At 38.2% G+C, this 15,170-nt stretch overlaps 1 protein-coding gene across 2 annotated transcripts in view; it reads right to left on the reverse strand.

Annotated features, from left to right (window-relative positions):
* Positions 1 to 15,170, reverse strand: part of WAC (WW domain containing adaptor with coiled-coil) — a 65,424-nt gene that overhangs the window by 13,221 nt on the left and 37,033 nt on the right. For both annotated transcript variants that reach the window (XM_009895115.1, XM_009895113.1), the window contains 4 exons: positions 13,711 to 13,956; positions 11,631 to 11,753; positions 10,532 to 10,680; positions 5,326 to 5,444 (listed from right to left, as the gene is read on the reverse strand). In XM_009895115.1, coding sequence (XP_009893417.1) covers positions 5,326 to 5,444; positions 10,532 to 10,680; positions 11,631 to 11,753; positions 13,711 to 13,956 — 637 coding nt within the window. The remainder of the gene's footprint in view (positions 1 to 5,325; positions 5,445 to 10,531; positions 10,681 to 11,630; positions 11,754 to 13,710; positions 13,957 to 15,170) is intronic.

Genomic DNA, 15,170 nt, shown 5'->3' on the forward strand with positions numbered 1-15,170 from the left:
CTTTGGTAAACTGATATGACTGACTAATCCACAAGGACTCTTGTACTCTGAATTTGAAAACACTCATATTCCACCTCACACTTGGATGGTAAGCTCTCTAGGAAAAGTAGTAGGTTTTTTTTGTTTCACTTGTATCACTTCTCTCAATAAAGCTATGATACACAACCTGAACACCTAACATTAAGCCCACCAAACTACAGAATTTCACCCAAAATATGTAAAAATCACTGATACTTAAATTTACTTTCCATGTGTCCAGAAGCCCAGGTAACAGTGCCAGCATGAACGCTACACTCTCATATCATATGGATCCAACCACACCTGACACAACTGCCAGAGCTGCAGCTACACAGTTCTGCTACGTTAAAGAGTTCATTGCTGTTCTTCAACTTCCATATTATGAACAATAGACAACTCCACTATGACTTTCACCAGCATCAAAACTGCTATTTGGTATACCGCCATTATGAAACGAAGTATCAGAATGTGGGGGTTTGTCTCCTCCTCGCAAGCACTGCTGTCCAGGTGGTCTGATCTTCTAGGAAACCAGAACTTGCACTGGGAGGGGTATAACACCCATGGTGCATAAGCTTAAGAGCTGATGTTTCAGCACCCACCTTTTTCTACTCCTCCATCCCTTACAAAAACAAAGAACAAAGCCTCTACACTCTTACTTCCTTTTCCAGTATTTGCTCAATCACCACCCCCCTCCCTCACAGAAAGGGACTCTGTTCTCCCGTTCACGTGTTTTGCTAAGAAAAGGTGGGAGCAGTGCTAGTTACTCATGCGAACATGGACACGGACAGGTCAGGATGGAAACAATCTACTCTACCCTCCTCACCCTTGTAAGGGAAGACAAAGGAAGCAGTAAACTTGAGCAGGACAAAAGAACAACACTAGCACCATAACAGTGATGGTATCACACAGTTACAATGTTCTTTGGCACTACACATACTGAGAAATAGTAGTACTACTTATGTCAGTACTTAGCCATGACTTACAAGATTATGTTTACAATCACTCTCCCACCAGCAGCAGCTTTTCAACACAGGAAGTAATTTCAGTTTATTTCTTAAAACTTTCTTACTACTTGCCTGCAAGTGATATAAAGTAATATGAAGAAAAAAAAAAATTGAGAGGAATCTTAATTCATCACCTAACCTACCCCCTTGAGGACTGAAAACATCCTAGCATAATGCAACTATCTTTACAGTCCAATCCCCAGCCATTTATCCTAATCACTCACACTTGCAAAGAATTACAGCAGGTTTCCAAACAAACAGCCAACAAATTAGGTACAGCACACTGCTCTGCAGCGAAGACTTTAACCTTATTCTTTTCAGTATCCCCAAACTTGTTTAAAAGCTTAGAATTAAAAAAAAATATGCAGAAAGATTTTTGCGGGCAGCTTTGTTAAGAGTTGTATATGTAAATTTCCCTTCTTGATTTCAGGCAGCAGAAGTTGCAAAACGGGATACATGATGTAACTGGGGGGAAAAAAGTATTCTTTGGGTTTTGTGCTCTATGTTCTCTTCAGTAATTGGCTCAAATACTTCAAAACCACCTACAAGTGAAAACGCTTCACTGTAGAAATGTTCAGTTGGTTAGGAAAACAGTGGCATGTAGATTTTGAAGCTGGTGTTGAAACTAGCCAAGAAGGCTTGTTCTTAACAAAAGGTTAAGGGACAGCGAGTTGCCACTCTGCAGGGTAAGGGGATCTAGAGACAAAGGACATGAGGAAGGGTAGAAAGCAGCTTTGCAGAAAAGGACGCGAGGATCCTGGTGGACAAGTTAAATGCAAGTCAGCAACGCATCCCTGTGGTAAAGCTGGCCAAGCACATGCTGGGCCGTACTAGCAAGAGCATGGTTGAAGAAAGCAGTTCCTCCCCTCTCTTAAGTTGCAACAAGGGAAATTCTCATTAGATATAACAAAAGAAACATTTCACCATAAGGGTAGTCAAACATTAGAAGAAGATGCTCAGAGATGTTAAAAAAATCACCTAAACAACGCCCTTAGCAATTCAAACTTGCCGGTCCTACTTTGAGTTTGGACTTGGACTAGATCACAACTAGTGAACGTGAATTATTCTGTGTTTCTAGGTATTCATTCAGCATCAGCATACTGATGGTGCAGAGAAACGCTACATTTATAAACTAAGTAGAATTGAGGCATCACCTTCCATGGTTATTTATTCAACCTGGCTTCTCTGACTCTTACTTCATCAGTAAAAATCACTCTAACACATCACAAGTGTTTCCAAAAAATAAATAAAATCTGTGGGTTTCTGAAAAATAAAGTTGTATCTTAATTATGAATAAAATATCCTGCCACAAAATATCCTACCACTGCTATGTTAGCAGCAGGGGGAGCTACGAATGCAGCAATGATAGACAGTTCCAAACTACTGCTACATTTTCAAATGCTTCAATAAAGCCAAATACCTGCCTCAGCTGCTGGATGAGTTCAAGACTGACTATCCCACAGGTAACGGAATGCTTCCAGAGAGGCAAAAACATCTGCACAAGGGTACGAAAATGGGATGGTTCCGAAATCGGAAATACTCTACTACAAACTACAAAATCTTACAACCTACAAAAAATGTGAGGAAACACCTCCCCCTCCAGGAGTTTTGTATTTTCTAAGGTAAAGGAAAAATATTCTCACTCTTTTCTGGAAATAAAGAGGAACTAGCAACCTGACAAAACTATTAATTATAGAAGCACTCATTTAGTTCCTTTTTTAAAGCAGCCATAATTCATGGTGTGTCTTTGGAATCATGTCTTACAAAAAGACTCACTGTATGCCTACATTGCATTAATTTCCTAACTTGCATGGCTGAAATGTTCATAACTTTAAATTTATCAATAGCTATTCACATATTTCTTAGCACTTCCTCCTAAACAACTTAAAAATAATTTTAGCTCCATTTGCTTAAGACTTTTAGTAATAGTAAAAGCAAAGGAAATGTAGTTTTGAATTTGTATTTAAGCTGTAGAGAAATGCAACCTTAATTCATAGAGCCTCTTTTTTTGGATCACCTGTCCACAGGTCAAGATGCTAAGTTGTTGTTCATTCCTATAAAAAAAGTAAAGGGAGTCAGCCCCAAGAGCAGTCCGCATTCTGCCTGACAACTTTCACCTAACAAAGGAATAATCTGTTCTATTTCAATTCAGAAATACTGCCCAGACACAGGAAATCTTTTGTGGATAACTAAATCTACATCTGAGCTGGTCCATTTCCATTCAGCTCCACTGCACTGAACAGAAGAAAATACCAGTCACACAGTTTCTTCCAAATCACTTGCTCATTAATCTTGCAAATGCGACACTACCGAAAGAAACAGAAACGCATGAACTCATGGTGCACAATAAACCACTGTGACAAACATGTAACAATTTGAGAGATATAAGGATACTAAACAATACTACTATTATCAAAGTAGCTTTGATACTAGGGCACACACTCGCCTCAATTTGTGCACTGCCTCCTGTGTCTCCTCCTCAAAGACGAACCGTGCTACCCGTATGACCCCTCTGCTTCAGCGGTACGTTGCTGGGACAAATTCAGCTTCCTTTCTCCAGCAAAATGCTGATGCCAAGCGAAGCAATGGTTCGCAGAGGGTCAGTAGAACCCTTAAGGGAACTCAACGTGGGTAAGGGTTATGCCAGAGTAGGAAGTCCTATAGCCCAAATGGAGGGGGGACACATAGTACGGTGTATGGATTAGCAGGCCAAATGCCCCCCAGTATCACTTCACGCAGACTCCAGGCCACGGTGAATGTTTCTAAGAATAAGGCTATCTTCCTCAGCAAGACTTCCTATTGGGAAACAGCGATGAGCAAAGACAAAAGGGTCTGTGACTGAGAGCTACTCCCCAAAACCGCACCGCTCCTTCTAAAAAGGTCTAGTCCCCTTATTAAAAAGGTTTAGCTGGTTGCCAAACAGAATTTTATTTTGGGTACTGTAATTCAGAAAGATTTAAGCAGCACCATCCATAATTACTACAGACTGGAGCTGGTACACTATGGCTTTATTCTACCCACAGAGGAAAATGAACTGTAGTTTAGACATCTGCCAAAGATTAGAATGAAGTGTCTGTAAGATAGCCAACATTAAAGACAAAAACTTCTGACTTGCTTCTGTTTGTACTCTCAAACTGATCAATATCAGTGTTTTCAGTAAATCCAGTCACTGGGATAGCACCACCAAGCAAACAAACAAAAAACCCACCCCCTCAAAAAAAATGAACACACTAAACAACCTCCCTCCCCCCAAAACCAACAAAAAGCAACACAGATTTGAAAATCTAACAATAAGTTAGCACATCAATGACATGCAATAGAGGGTCCCCTTTATTATTAGTCTCAGAAGGGCAGATAAAAGGACGTCACTATTTTATAATCTGGAAAGCACCACCATATAGCTTCAGGTATGCTGACACGGAAACAGTATTGGGGTTTTTGTTTGCTTTTTAATATCATACCACACACCTTATTCAACCACTCTAAAAATCTAGCTTTTAAGAAGTGCAACACGATTTACAGGAATCCATGGTGATGATGCATTTTTTAAAAAAGTCAACCTGCAATCTTCTCTTGCCACAGTTCTAGACCATGACTACACCACAGAAGTATCTTATGATAAATCTTTGATTACACCCCTGTAACCAGTATGATAAAGTGCACAGCATCCTACACAATGAAAAGCCCATCTTCCCCAAAGAAAAATTTCAGACAAGATACAGGTTCTAAACTCATCTTGTAAACCTATGGCTAAACGCTCCTATCACACAACGTCTGAAGAAGCTTTGATATTAACAAAAAAAAGTCTGGCCAACCAGAAGCATTTGTGAAACTTGCTTCACGTTTACTGTTTTTCATTAAAGCAGCAAAATTGTCTGATAGACAAAAGTTCTTACTAATTTAAAAATCAAATTACACTACAGCATGACCCCACAAACGTCTAACACAGAGCAAATCACAGCATTAAAGCATTTAATCCCGTAACTACACATAAAGAAACAAAAACTCCAAACTCAGAATTCACAATACCAGGAATCACTTGTAACATTCATTCCAGAGTAACAGGGCAGAAATACTAATTCTATTTTGCTTCTGTGAAAGGAACTCTAGTGGTGGCCCTAACATGGAGAATCTACCACATTAGCTCTGTAACAAAGATATTTACCTGCATCCTTTCAGTAGCAGCAGAGTTAAATCACGTTCAATACATAGGCCAGAGAAGAATCCACAAATACAACACATACAACATACACTGGATCCAGAGCAAAAACAGAGGACAGCACAGAGAAGCATTTCAATATACCTTGAGCGCTGAAGACTTCGTGGAGAGGCAGGTTCATGACCCGCCTGCTTGTCAGCTATTACTGGCTGCTGAGGGGCTGCCTGTGAAGCTGGTCCTTGTTTAACACCTGGAGTAGCAACCTGGAAAATTTAAAACTTCATTAGATTTCCTCCACAGCAAATATCAAATGTAAGAACCAGAGGAAAATATGGAAATTACAAGTTACAAGACCAGTAGGGCTTTTGATACAAGGTCTTTTGTTGACAGAATTTTTATACTCTTCACAAGGTGTTTAAAAGAAATAAATCATCTGTAGTTCCACAGTTGTGATAGATAGCAAGAGCACAATTAGGTATTAACGGTATCATAACACTTCTATCAGAAACGGAAAAACAAATCTAAAGGATATTTATCAGCCTGCTACTCCCCCTTTATAACTGTTCTGTCACTTCTAAAATGAATTACCAAAAAAAAAGTCACCAGTACCTTTTTGCTTTTCATTTGTGATACACATTCACATTTAAGATATTAATACACCAGCAGTGAGATACAGTCTTTTTTCTGTGAATTCCTGAACTACAAAAGACTGAATATGAAAAGCCTGGGAATACACTAGTGTCTAAGTTACAGTAAATGGAGTTCAAGATACTTTTCTTTTTTGCCCCATACTCTGCATACCCCTGTCCCTTTTAAAGTACGTACAAGAGAGGAAGCAGCTCCAAAATTTATCTCCCCCTCTGGAAAATCAAGCTAAGAATTTTAAGAAAGAGAGAGGGAAGAGAAGGTTCTAGGGATCCATAAAGACAAAAAACGTAAATCAGGCAGCCTGTCTGGCATTTGCTGACATCAAGCTGGTGTAGATTACTAACTAGTGGTCATCTGAACCTCCAGAAATTCTCTCAGTTTCAGAAACAGACTCCTGTGAAACAAACCACAGACAGCAAGTCAGACAGTATCTGCTAAAGTAAACTCAAGACATAAATTCATTCATTTAAATATACAGGAAATCTTAATGTAATCTCAAACCTACTTATATGCCTAAGAGGAAAAGTCACCTTTTGAAACCACTATCAAAAGCCAAAAGAAGTCTGAATAGCACATGAAAAGGTCATAGTTCTGGAAAGATAAAGGAAGATCACTGTAAGATCACTCAGTGTGTTGAAATCAACAGAATTATACAGTTGAGGAGGGCAAAATAATAGCAATTCCAAAATCGATTTATTAAAAAAAAAAAAAAAAAAGACTACCTGATTATGAAATGTATGACATGAAGAACTTTGCTATCAATGCCTGAATTTCACTCACCCAGACATGACACGAGCAGACATAACAACTATCAAGGCTGTTCAAATAGAAGAAACAATTTCAAAAGGAAAGTCCATCAGAGATAATACAATCACCTTGCAGGTCCAAACTGGAAAACTAACCAGCTCCCTGGCTTGTAAAAATAAAACCAAAAATGGATTGTAAAGAAAAACTGGGATTTGTAAGACAAATGAGCCGTAAAACCTCTTAACTATTCCCTATTTTCCAAGTGTTTCAAAGTCAGTAAGTGTACCAGTAATAGAAAAATACTAAGGGCAAAAAAAATAATCAATCTGTAAGCAACATTCTCGCTGAGCATGACAGGTCTGTTTAACATATGCTTTACACAGTTATTCCGCAGAAATTCAGAACAGTTTCTAACCATATAACACAGGCGCAGCTAAACAGCAAAATGTGATGCCCGGTATTCTGGAGTCTGTGACACCTGAGCTGCTGTGTGCATATAGCACACCTCCAGGCAGACATACCAGCTTGAATTTAAAAGCAGTACAGATACGTTCATGCAGTCCTAACTAACAGGCCCTACTGTGCAGATGGCACCACACTGTTCCCAGAGCCAGCCCAAGGATCCCTGCATCCAGCACTGGGCTCCGCTTGCGTGGTGCCACTTCAGCTTTGTCTACGCCTGCTGCACAGCAGCACCCTAAGCCACCGGGCTCCTGCTCTGAAACCAAGTGTGTCCTGGCACAGCACCACATCTCTATTATGCATAATTTACCTCAGACACTTCGAACTGAGTAAGCTAACCTGACTGACATATCCAAAGGAGTACTAAAACAGATGTGGTTACACTGGAGCTATTACTGCCTAAATTCTCAACTCAATCCCATTTTAGGGAATTTAATTATGGAAATACAAGAACTATCAGGAAAGTTCTTTCCCTCCTGAACCGGAGAATTAACAGCTGCATTTGTTACTTGTGGGATTAACACACAAACAATTCATGTTAACATTTCAACAGCTCTGTTGTTAGCACCAGATTTGAGGAACACAAAACCAAAGAAAAGCTCCTGCTGTCAAGCATTACTACTAATTCTGTTTAGATAATCTGGGAAGCTACTCGAGGTACCTAGAAAATAGAAAGCTTTTATGGTTATGATATCCCCATGCAGCAAGAGTTATAACTTCCTCACAGAGGGATGGGAGTGAAAACTTGCCAATGTATATAGTAACACACAACAGTCCATGAGGATTAATGGCATGCTGAAGCAAAGACATCATAGCTTAGAGTGGGTAACTCTGAAATTTACTACGCTTAACACTTTGATTGCAAACATATTATATGTGCTTCAAAAATAAACCAGATGTGCAATCTCACCTCATTGTGCCGAAATCTTAAGGAAAGAACAGATTCTAATACAGTAATTTCAAAATGTGTCCCATTATAGACATCAACACTTTCAGAACTTCTATGCACGTATCAATAAAGCGCACACAATACCCCCCTTTGAAAAGGCCAGAGGTGAAATCCTGCATGCCAAGTCACTAACTATAGTCAATCACAGAGCCCCACATGCAAGTGGAGATTCTCCTACCAGACAAAGCATAAAATAACCAACACTATTTTTATTGGTTTTTTGAGGAGTGGCAGCCTTGTTGTAGTTATGACTTACACTAAACTCAGACCAACTCTTCTCAAGTGTGCATTTAGCCTTGAAGTTTGTTGCTTCTACCGAAAACCTGAGGGAAGGCTTGTGTGTCCAAAAGCATATTCAACTATACAGCTGGTCTACCAAGACAGATTGGCCCTACTTATACCACTTGCCTTGCCTTCACTTTCTCTTAAGGCAGAGTTTATTACCACACTACCTACTTCATAGGTATAATGCTGGCCTTTACACAGGGTGAAAGGCAGCATGTTCAAGTTTGTCTGCACAGTTCTAGGAAAACATCTGTAGTGGGATGATAAATACTAGATCAGCAAGGTTTATACAACAAGGATAAATGGTTTGGGGGGCAAAAAAAAAAAAAAAAAAGCTGAGCTGTCCTTCCTTCAAGTCTTTCAGAAAACACTGTAGACAAAGAAGAACCCAAAGGATAAAGCTTTTAACATATTTATAATGTAGCTGATAATCAGAACCTTATTTATGAAGTAAATCCCAATCTCTGGGTTGCAGAGACCAGACCAGATCAACTTCCAATTACTGACAGTAAACAACTTAAGAAGATTCTTTTTCATATCCTGGGATTTGATAGTGCCAGACACCTCCTTTCTTTGTTTCAAGTCTGCTATTCGATAATTTCATTACTTGTCACCTAGCTATGGGAGGTGACCACACAGATTCAGGGCGTGCTCCAAGGGCAGAAACAAAGAAAACAAGCAGGATTAGTACAGACATGAGGCTTTCACAAGTCATTGTATCATTGTCAATCACAATAAACTGGGAGAATTACTTGGGTTTTCTTTGTACCCATGAAAAAATTCAAATGTAAGAAAATGAGGCATTTAGACTAGAATGAGGAATACAATCTGTTCTCCTAAAGATAAAAAAGTATTCCTTAAAGGCCTTCAAGACATAAGAGGTTCTCTTGCAGGGGGGCAGGTGTGTCAAGTAAGACTGGTCTCACCCCAAAGTCTAGAGTCATGCTTCTTACACTGATAAGATACTACATACACTGAGCAACATACTGATAACACTGGGTTAAAATCTGAAGGTCTCAATCTTAAAAGAAACATCTGTAAAACAAAGAGACAGGACAAGTTCCCATTGTGTGACAACAGCAAACCTCTAGAAGACATTCAAATCCTCCTCAATGAACTTCCATTTTTCACAGCCAAACCAACAGTATAAAGTGCTAAATTTTTGTTTTGTTTTGTTTTTTAAAACTTGCCTAAAAGGTACAAGAGTGTTATGCCCTGCAGCTCTACCCATCACTACAAAACTATCTTGAATGGAAAAGGTTACTTTCCACCAGAGGGTGCAAATCAATAGCCGTGCCTTCAGTCTCCTTTAGTAACAAAATCCTCCTTCATAATAGGTCCTTCAACACAGGACCTCTTCCCACCTATGCTCTATAAGATAAATCACAAGTCTTTAAACAAGGAAAAAGAAAAATCCTTAAGAAAAGGGGAGGTTCATTGTGGATGCCTCTAATTACATCTACTTTCCTCACTTGTATGCAGCAAAGCAGAGCCTCTGATCTGCTGGACAGAGCAACTATATAAATAAATAACCTCAGCTTCAACTGTATTTATTCTTCAATATCGACACTTGTAGGATATGAAATACTGAGCTCAGACGCTGCAAAAGACATTTCTCCTCTGAAGAGTGACCCACCAGAGGGATCATACAGAAAAAAAAAAAAAATAAAGACGACAACTTTATGTTTTCTACTTCATGCTTAGGAAGAACCTTAGGAGCTTACTAGTTAACTTCAATTAATGTTTCCTAGTCACTGATCCAATTAAGGAATTCTGAATGAATGCGGGTGAGGAGGCAGGGATGGAAAGGAACATCATGTTACTGACCTTGTAAATACCTAGAACATTTCTAAACCAAATTTGAGACTACATCAAGTCAACTTCAAGAATTCCATTCTAACAATCTTTTATTGGCTAAAGTCTGGAGAAATATATCAGCTGTTGCCTTTGGACTAAGTTTTTGTTTCCATTTAAATACGTTAAAATACTGATCTCTTGGTAATGTCTCCAGACAGCATGTGAAGTGAGATAAGATTTGCTTTCATTCTGTGCGAGTCGAGTTGTACCGCAAAAATACAGCAAAGTAGTTCCTTCCATTTTTTTTTGTTTCTATTGGGAAAGATAACATAGATATTTTATCATCCTACCCATAACTGCTAGCACACGGATACTTAATATTACCTATATATAAGCAACAATACTTAATATTACCTATAATGGTTTCTTACTACAATATGGCATATATCAAAAGGACCTTACCTTCTGCTGCGCTGATACCGGTGGCGTAGTCATCAAAGGTTTAAGCGGAACGGTGTTAGTCTGAGGCGTGCTTATTCTTGGAGATACATATGATCTTGGCGATGAGGCATCAGATGTTAAAGACATTGGAGACTGATTAGATGGCTGAGCTGTAAAGGAAAAAAAAGTTGGGTTTGATTTTTTTAATAAAATCATATCCTAGCTTAAATGTCAATTAGATTTTGTTTTGGTACTTTGCAGTATTCCGTATTAGACAATATACAAACATACTCAACTGGAGACAGTTGGGGAGGTGAACAACTGGAACAACCAAATGTTCAACAACCCTAACTAAAGAATTGTATTTTCCCCGAACTCTCCACTTCAAAAACTTGAGGGGAAGGGGAAAGAGAAGAAGCTATTATGCACTGCTTTTTACACATGGAGAGACTAAATTATTTTCACTTGCGATTCCTAATTTAGGATGCTCAACTCTATTTAACGAAAAGAATGAATGAATGAACTATTTACCCATTCCAGGCATCTACCAAAAGCCCCCCACCCATGTCTTAATTACTGGTTAAAAATTAACATTAGCATAATATTGCTTACCTACTCAATAACATGACTGCATTTATTGTTTTGGTTTAAGTTTCTAGCTTTATTAAGTTATGAAACATACCTGAAGGAATCTACTTACAGAAGACTACAAAAAACCCCAAACAGAATAAACTCTCTTTTAAGAATTTAAGGCCTCCCCCAAAAGTCACAGTTGCACAGTATTACAAGAAGGGTGTTTTATCCTGAACATTAAATAAGGTCTAATTAAGGTTCAGAATAAACTGAGAGGGTCTCACACATGTTTCACACTATTTATATAGTTAGTTAACATACAAAGAAAATCCCAAAAGGCGAGACAGAGAAGCACATTTACTTAGTTGCTTGTGATCTTCCTGCTCCCCAAGAAACAATTTCTTATCCTGTCTTTGGAAAAAGAAGTCATTCAACATCCTCTACACCAGATGGCCAAAGATACGACAAGAGACAGCTTCTCTAAGTTTCAGTCTTTATAAAATGCAATGTAACAATTTTACATAAGTGAAAAGAAGACTCTGAATACCTTGTGTAGACAGTTGTGCAGCTTGAGAAATTAGGGAAGTGATATTGAAAGCAGATGGTCCAGCAGTAAGAATTTTATGGAGTATAGACTGCAGAGAGGCTTGTGTCACAGCTGCTGTTAGAACTAAAAACAAACATTCTGTTTTACTGGCAATTCTAGAACATCACTTTAAACTGTTCAAACTGGCTAAATACATTTAAGCTTTCTGATTTTGATCCTATATCCACAATAGACCAAAGAGCCACCTGAACTAGTTTTCAATCACTTGAATTCAATTAATGAACACTTGGCATGACTAACCAAGTCCTTTATTTAGTTGTTTTCTCTGAGACATACACTAAAAAAAAAATCTTTTAGAAAACAACTCTTCAGCTTGACCTTATGGATCAATAAGAAAACATTTGTTCAACTTGTAATTGTAGTAAGCAGAATCTGGTTTGGGTTTTTTTTTTTTTTTTACACTACAATAATTTAAGAAAAAAAGAAAAAAAGCAAAACAGCAGTACCACTTCCAAACAAATGGGGCTGGGTGGGAAGACTTCCTGTTCAAGGAAAAAGAACAGATCTTTCAAGTTTAAAATCCAGACACTTCATTTTTCTTCTTTAAAAAAATATAACATATCTGTTTGGGGTTTAGCTGTCCCATCCCCCACTCCTCCAGTAAAAAATTACTCATTTTCAACCAACTGTTTTAAAACTACACTACACAGGAAGAGCATCTCATAGTATGAGCCAATGAGAGCCAGCCTCTGAACTAATCTTTTCAAAAAGGTCTAGAGGCTCTGTGGGATACTTCCTGAACATACACTACCCGTGCACAATTCTGAAAAAACTGACTCACCAGCACAAACACAGAATAACTCTGCATCGTGTGCACAGTAACGGCAGTCCTGCTGCGCAAGCTGAAGTCATTCTGCCCACGTGGCCCTCGCGCCATCAGAACAATACTAAACACTCTTGTTCCAAGAAAGACACATCTGCAGCTCAGATGTGGCAAGAGAAAATGACTAGGAACTTATATTGGCAGCTTTCTAATAAAATGCAATTAGAGTCTTGATTGGACCTTTCATTTTTTAACACAACCAACCACGATACTCCCACTTTTTTAGTCCAGCCTAGTGCACTACAGTTTTAAAAGCTTCTCCCTGCACAGGAAAAAACAATAATTTACTCACCTACCAGTACTGAATGAAGCCACAATATTTGCTGATTAAAAGGAAGTCAGTTGACAGCCTTCCCTTATAAATAATCATAACGTACTTAACAGTAACATTTTAAGTCAAACTTTACTATTTTGGCTTTCAAGGTTTGCACTTTTCAAAAGTTAAAGATAATTAACTCTGGGCACTACACATAAATCACTGATCAGTGTGCAAGAAGTCCAAAGAAGCAAACAAAAAAATCCCACACCACTTTCTTCACCAGTAACGCGCCACATGCAGACACCACGTTAGATAAAATTACATTCAAAATGCATCAACTCCACGTGTTTTTGCAGTGAAAGGCACTATAGCTAGTTCTAAACTTTCTTTTAATAAACTAGGCCAATGTGACAAAAATGTAAGGGATACACCGATTACATGCACAAAATTTAACTTGCTTGCAAAATGACTGATATGCTATCTTTATTCAGAGAGGCTAACATGTTCTGTTAAAGAAAAAAAGTTGATAGGCAACAAGATTTAAGAATCCCTAGAAGTTTCAGTATTTGCAAACACATATTATTAGAACAGGAGCACAAACCACAGAAAACAAAGAACATTGCATGAAACAAAAGAACAAAAAGCTCTAACTAAATTTTGTGCAACAAATGAATGCTGATTCAGCGATTAAGTCACCAGTCTCAATTAGACTGGTCACATACATCAGCATTTATTAGCTTAACAGCCTTAAACATTACTTGGCTAATTTAAAAAGGTTTAACAGGAAAAAAAACAAACAAAACCAATCCCTGCTTTATCCAGGGATTCATTTATTCACTTCTCTTTTAAAGTAAGACTTACATTTACTAGATCTTAGCATCCGACAATACACTAATGTGTGTAAATAATATATTACATCACCTTTAAAGAATCCTTACCTTCATTGATTTTGGATATATCTACGCTAGAATTATTAAGCTGCAAGGTGGCTTGCAGAGCAGGCAGCAGCTGTCGAAGGAGATTTGGGTCCTGAAGTAACGGAGGAATTGGTGATTGTGGGACAGGTGAGACAGGAACTGTAGGAGCAGATGAAGCAGGCGCAGAAGTTGGGTTCAGTCCAGAAGCAGAAGATGTAGAAGGAGTTGTGCAAGAATGGGATACAGACTTGTCCACAGATGCAGACTCTGAACAGGAGACAGACAGTATTTTTCATTTTCCGCAATATAACCTGAAAACTTCTCACTAGTATAACATTCGTATTAAATTCAGAAGATCAAATGCTTAACTATCGTTATAAAAGAAAAAAAAAGAATGTAACAAAAATTGAAGATATCAAATATCTAGTGTAATTTACACTATTAATCTGATATTTATTAGGAACACACATACACAAAAATTTTTCCACTTCAAGTTATTGGACTGAAAGCTCCCTGTACTACAAATGGGAATTTCCCCCCCCCTAATTTTTAGGACAAATGTGGGCCAAAAATTTCTTAGTGACTTTTTCTTTACTGTGCACATACTCATAGTCTATGTTTTCCTCATGATTCCAACCTGTCTTTGGAAAATATACTATGAACAAAAACCTTATAGCCCATGGACTTTACAGATACGCTAATATGTCAAATTTGAGAGGAAGGTATAAGCCACGCTTCATTTATTCAGAGACCCGACTACAAGAAGCTACAAAATAAAGACCAAGTCTATCATACTCAATCCAGCTACAATGCTCAGGATTCACAGACAGGATAGTGAGCTGTACTAGAAATGTAAAGCATGAGCCATTAACATCCTCACAGCAGAGAAGAAAAACATCTAAAAATTTATCTGCCCATAAGTCATTTCAAACTTGTCAGCTTCTCCTGAAGCATCAAGACCTACATCCTTGATTTTAATTTCATTTTAGCAAATATCAGCACTTATCCACAGAAATGCTTAGCACTTAAATTCAGTTACACTCTATGGCCATTTGTTCTAATTAATATGAGCTATTTATTTAATTCTAAATTTGACTTCTAGTTAACATGAAAGTTTCTCCTCTTTTCCAGCACTGTGAGAAATTCTTGCACTGAAAATATTTCCACTTACTATAGGTGTACCATCAGTCACTTCATGCATCCTCCTTCCTTTAAGAAGCCTGGACCACCGTATTTCAATTTTAGCTTCCCCTTCTCTCATTCCCATTAAACCTATCAGAGACCTATGTCCCCAAATTCAGTCATGACTAATGCCTCTATAGCACCAAACAGGTTGGAGATGAACAGAAATGTGGATAAGGATCCAAGATCTCACCCAGGATGCTTGCCTGTAATAGTGGAGACCTGGATTTTAATCCCACCTCAAACTGGGCAGAGAATGTCAACCTGGACACTCCACATTTCAGGCAAAAATCCAAATG

This window comes from Charadrius vociferus, unplaced genomic scaffold (assembly GCF_000708025.1).
Source record: "Charadrius vociferus isolate BGI_N301 unplaced genomic scaffold, ASM70802v2 scaffold61, whole genome shotgun sequence".
Classification (NCBI taxonomy): Eukaryota; Metazoa; Chordata; class Aves; order Charadriiformes; family Charadriidae; genus Charadrius; species Charadrius vociferus.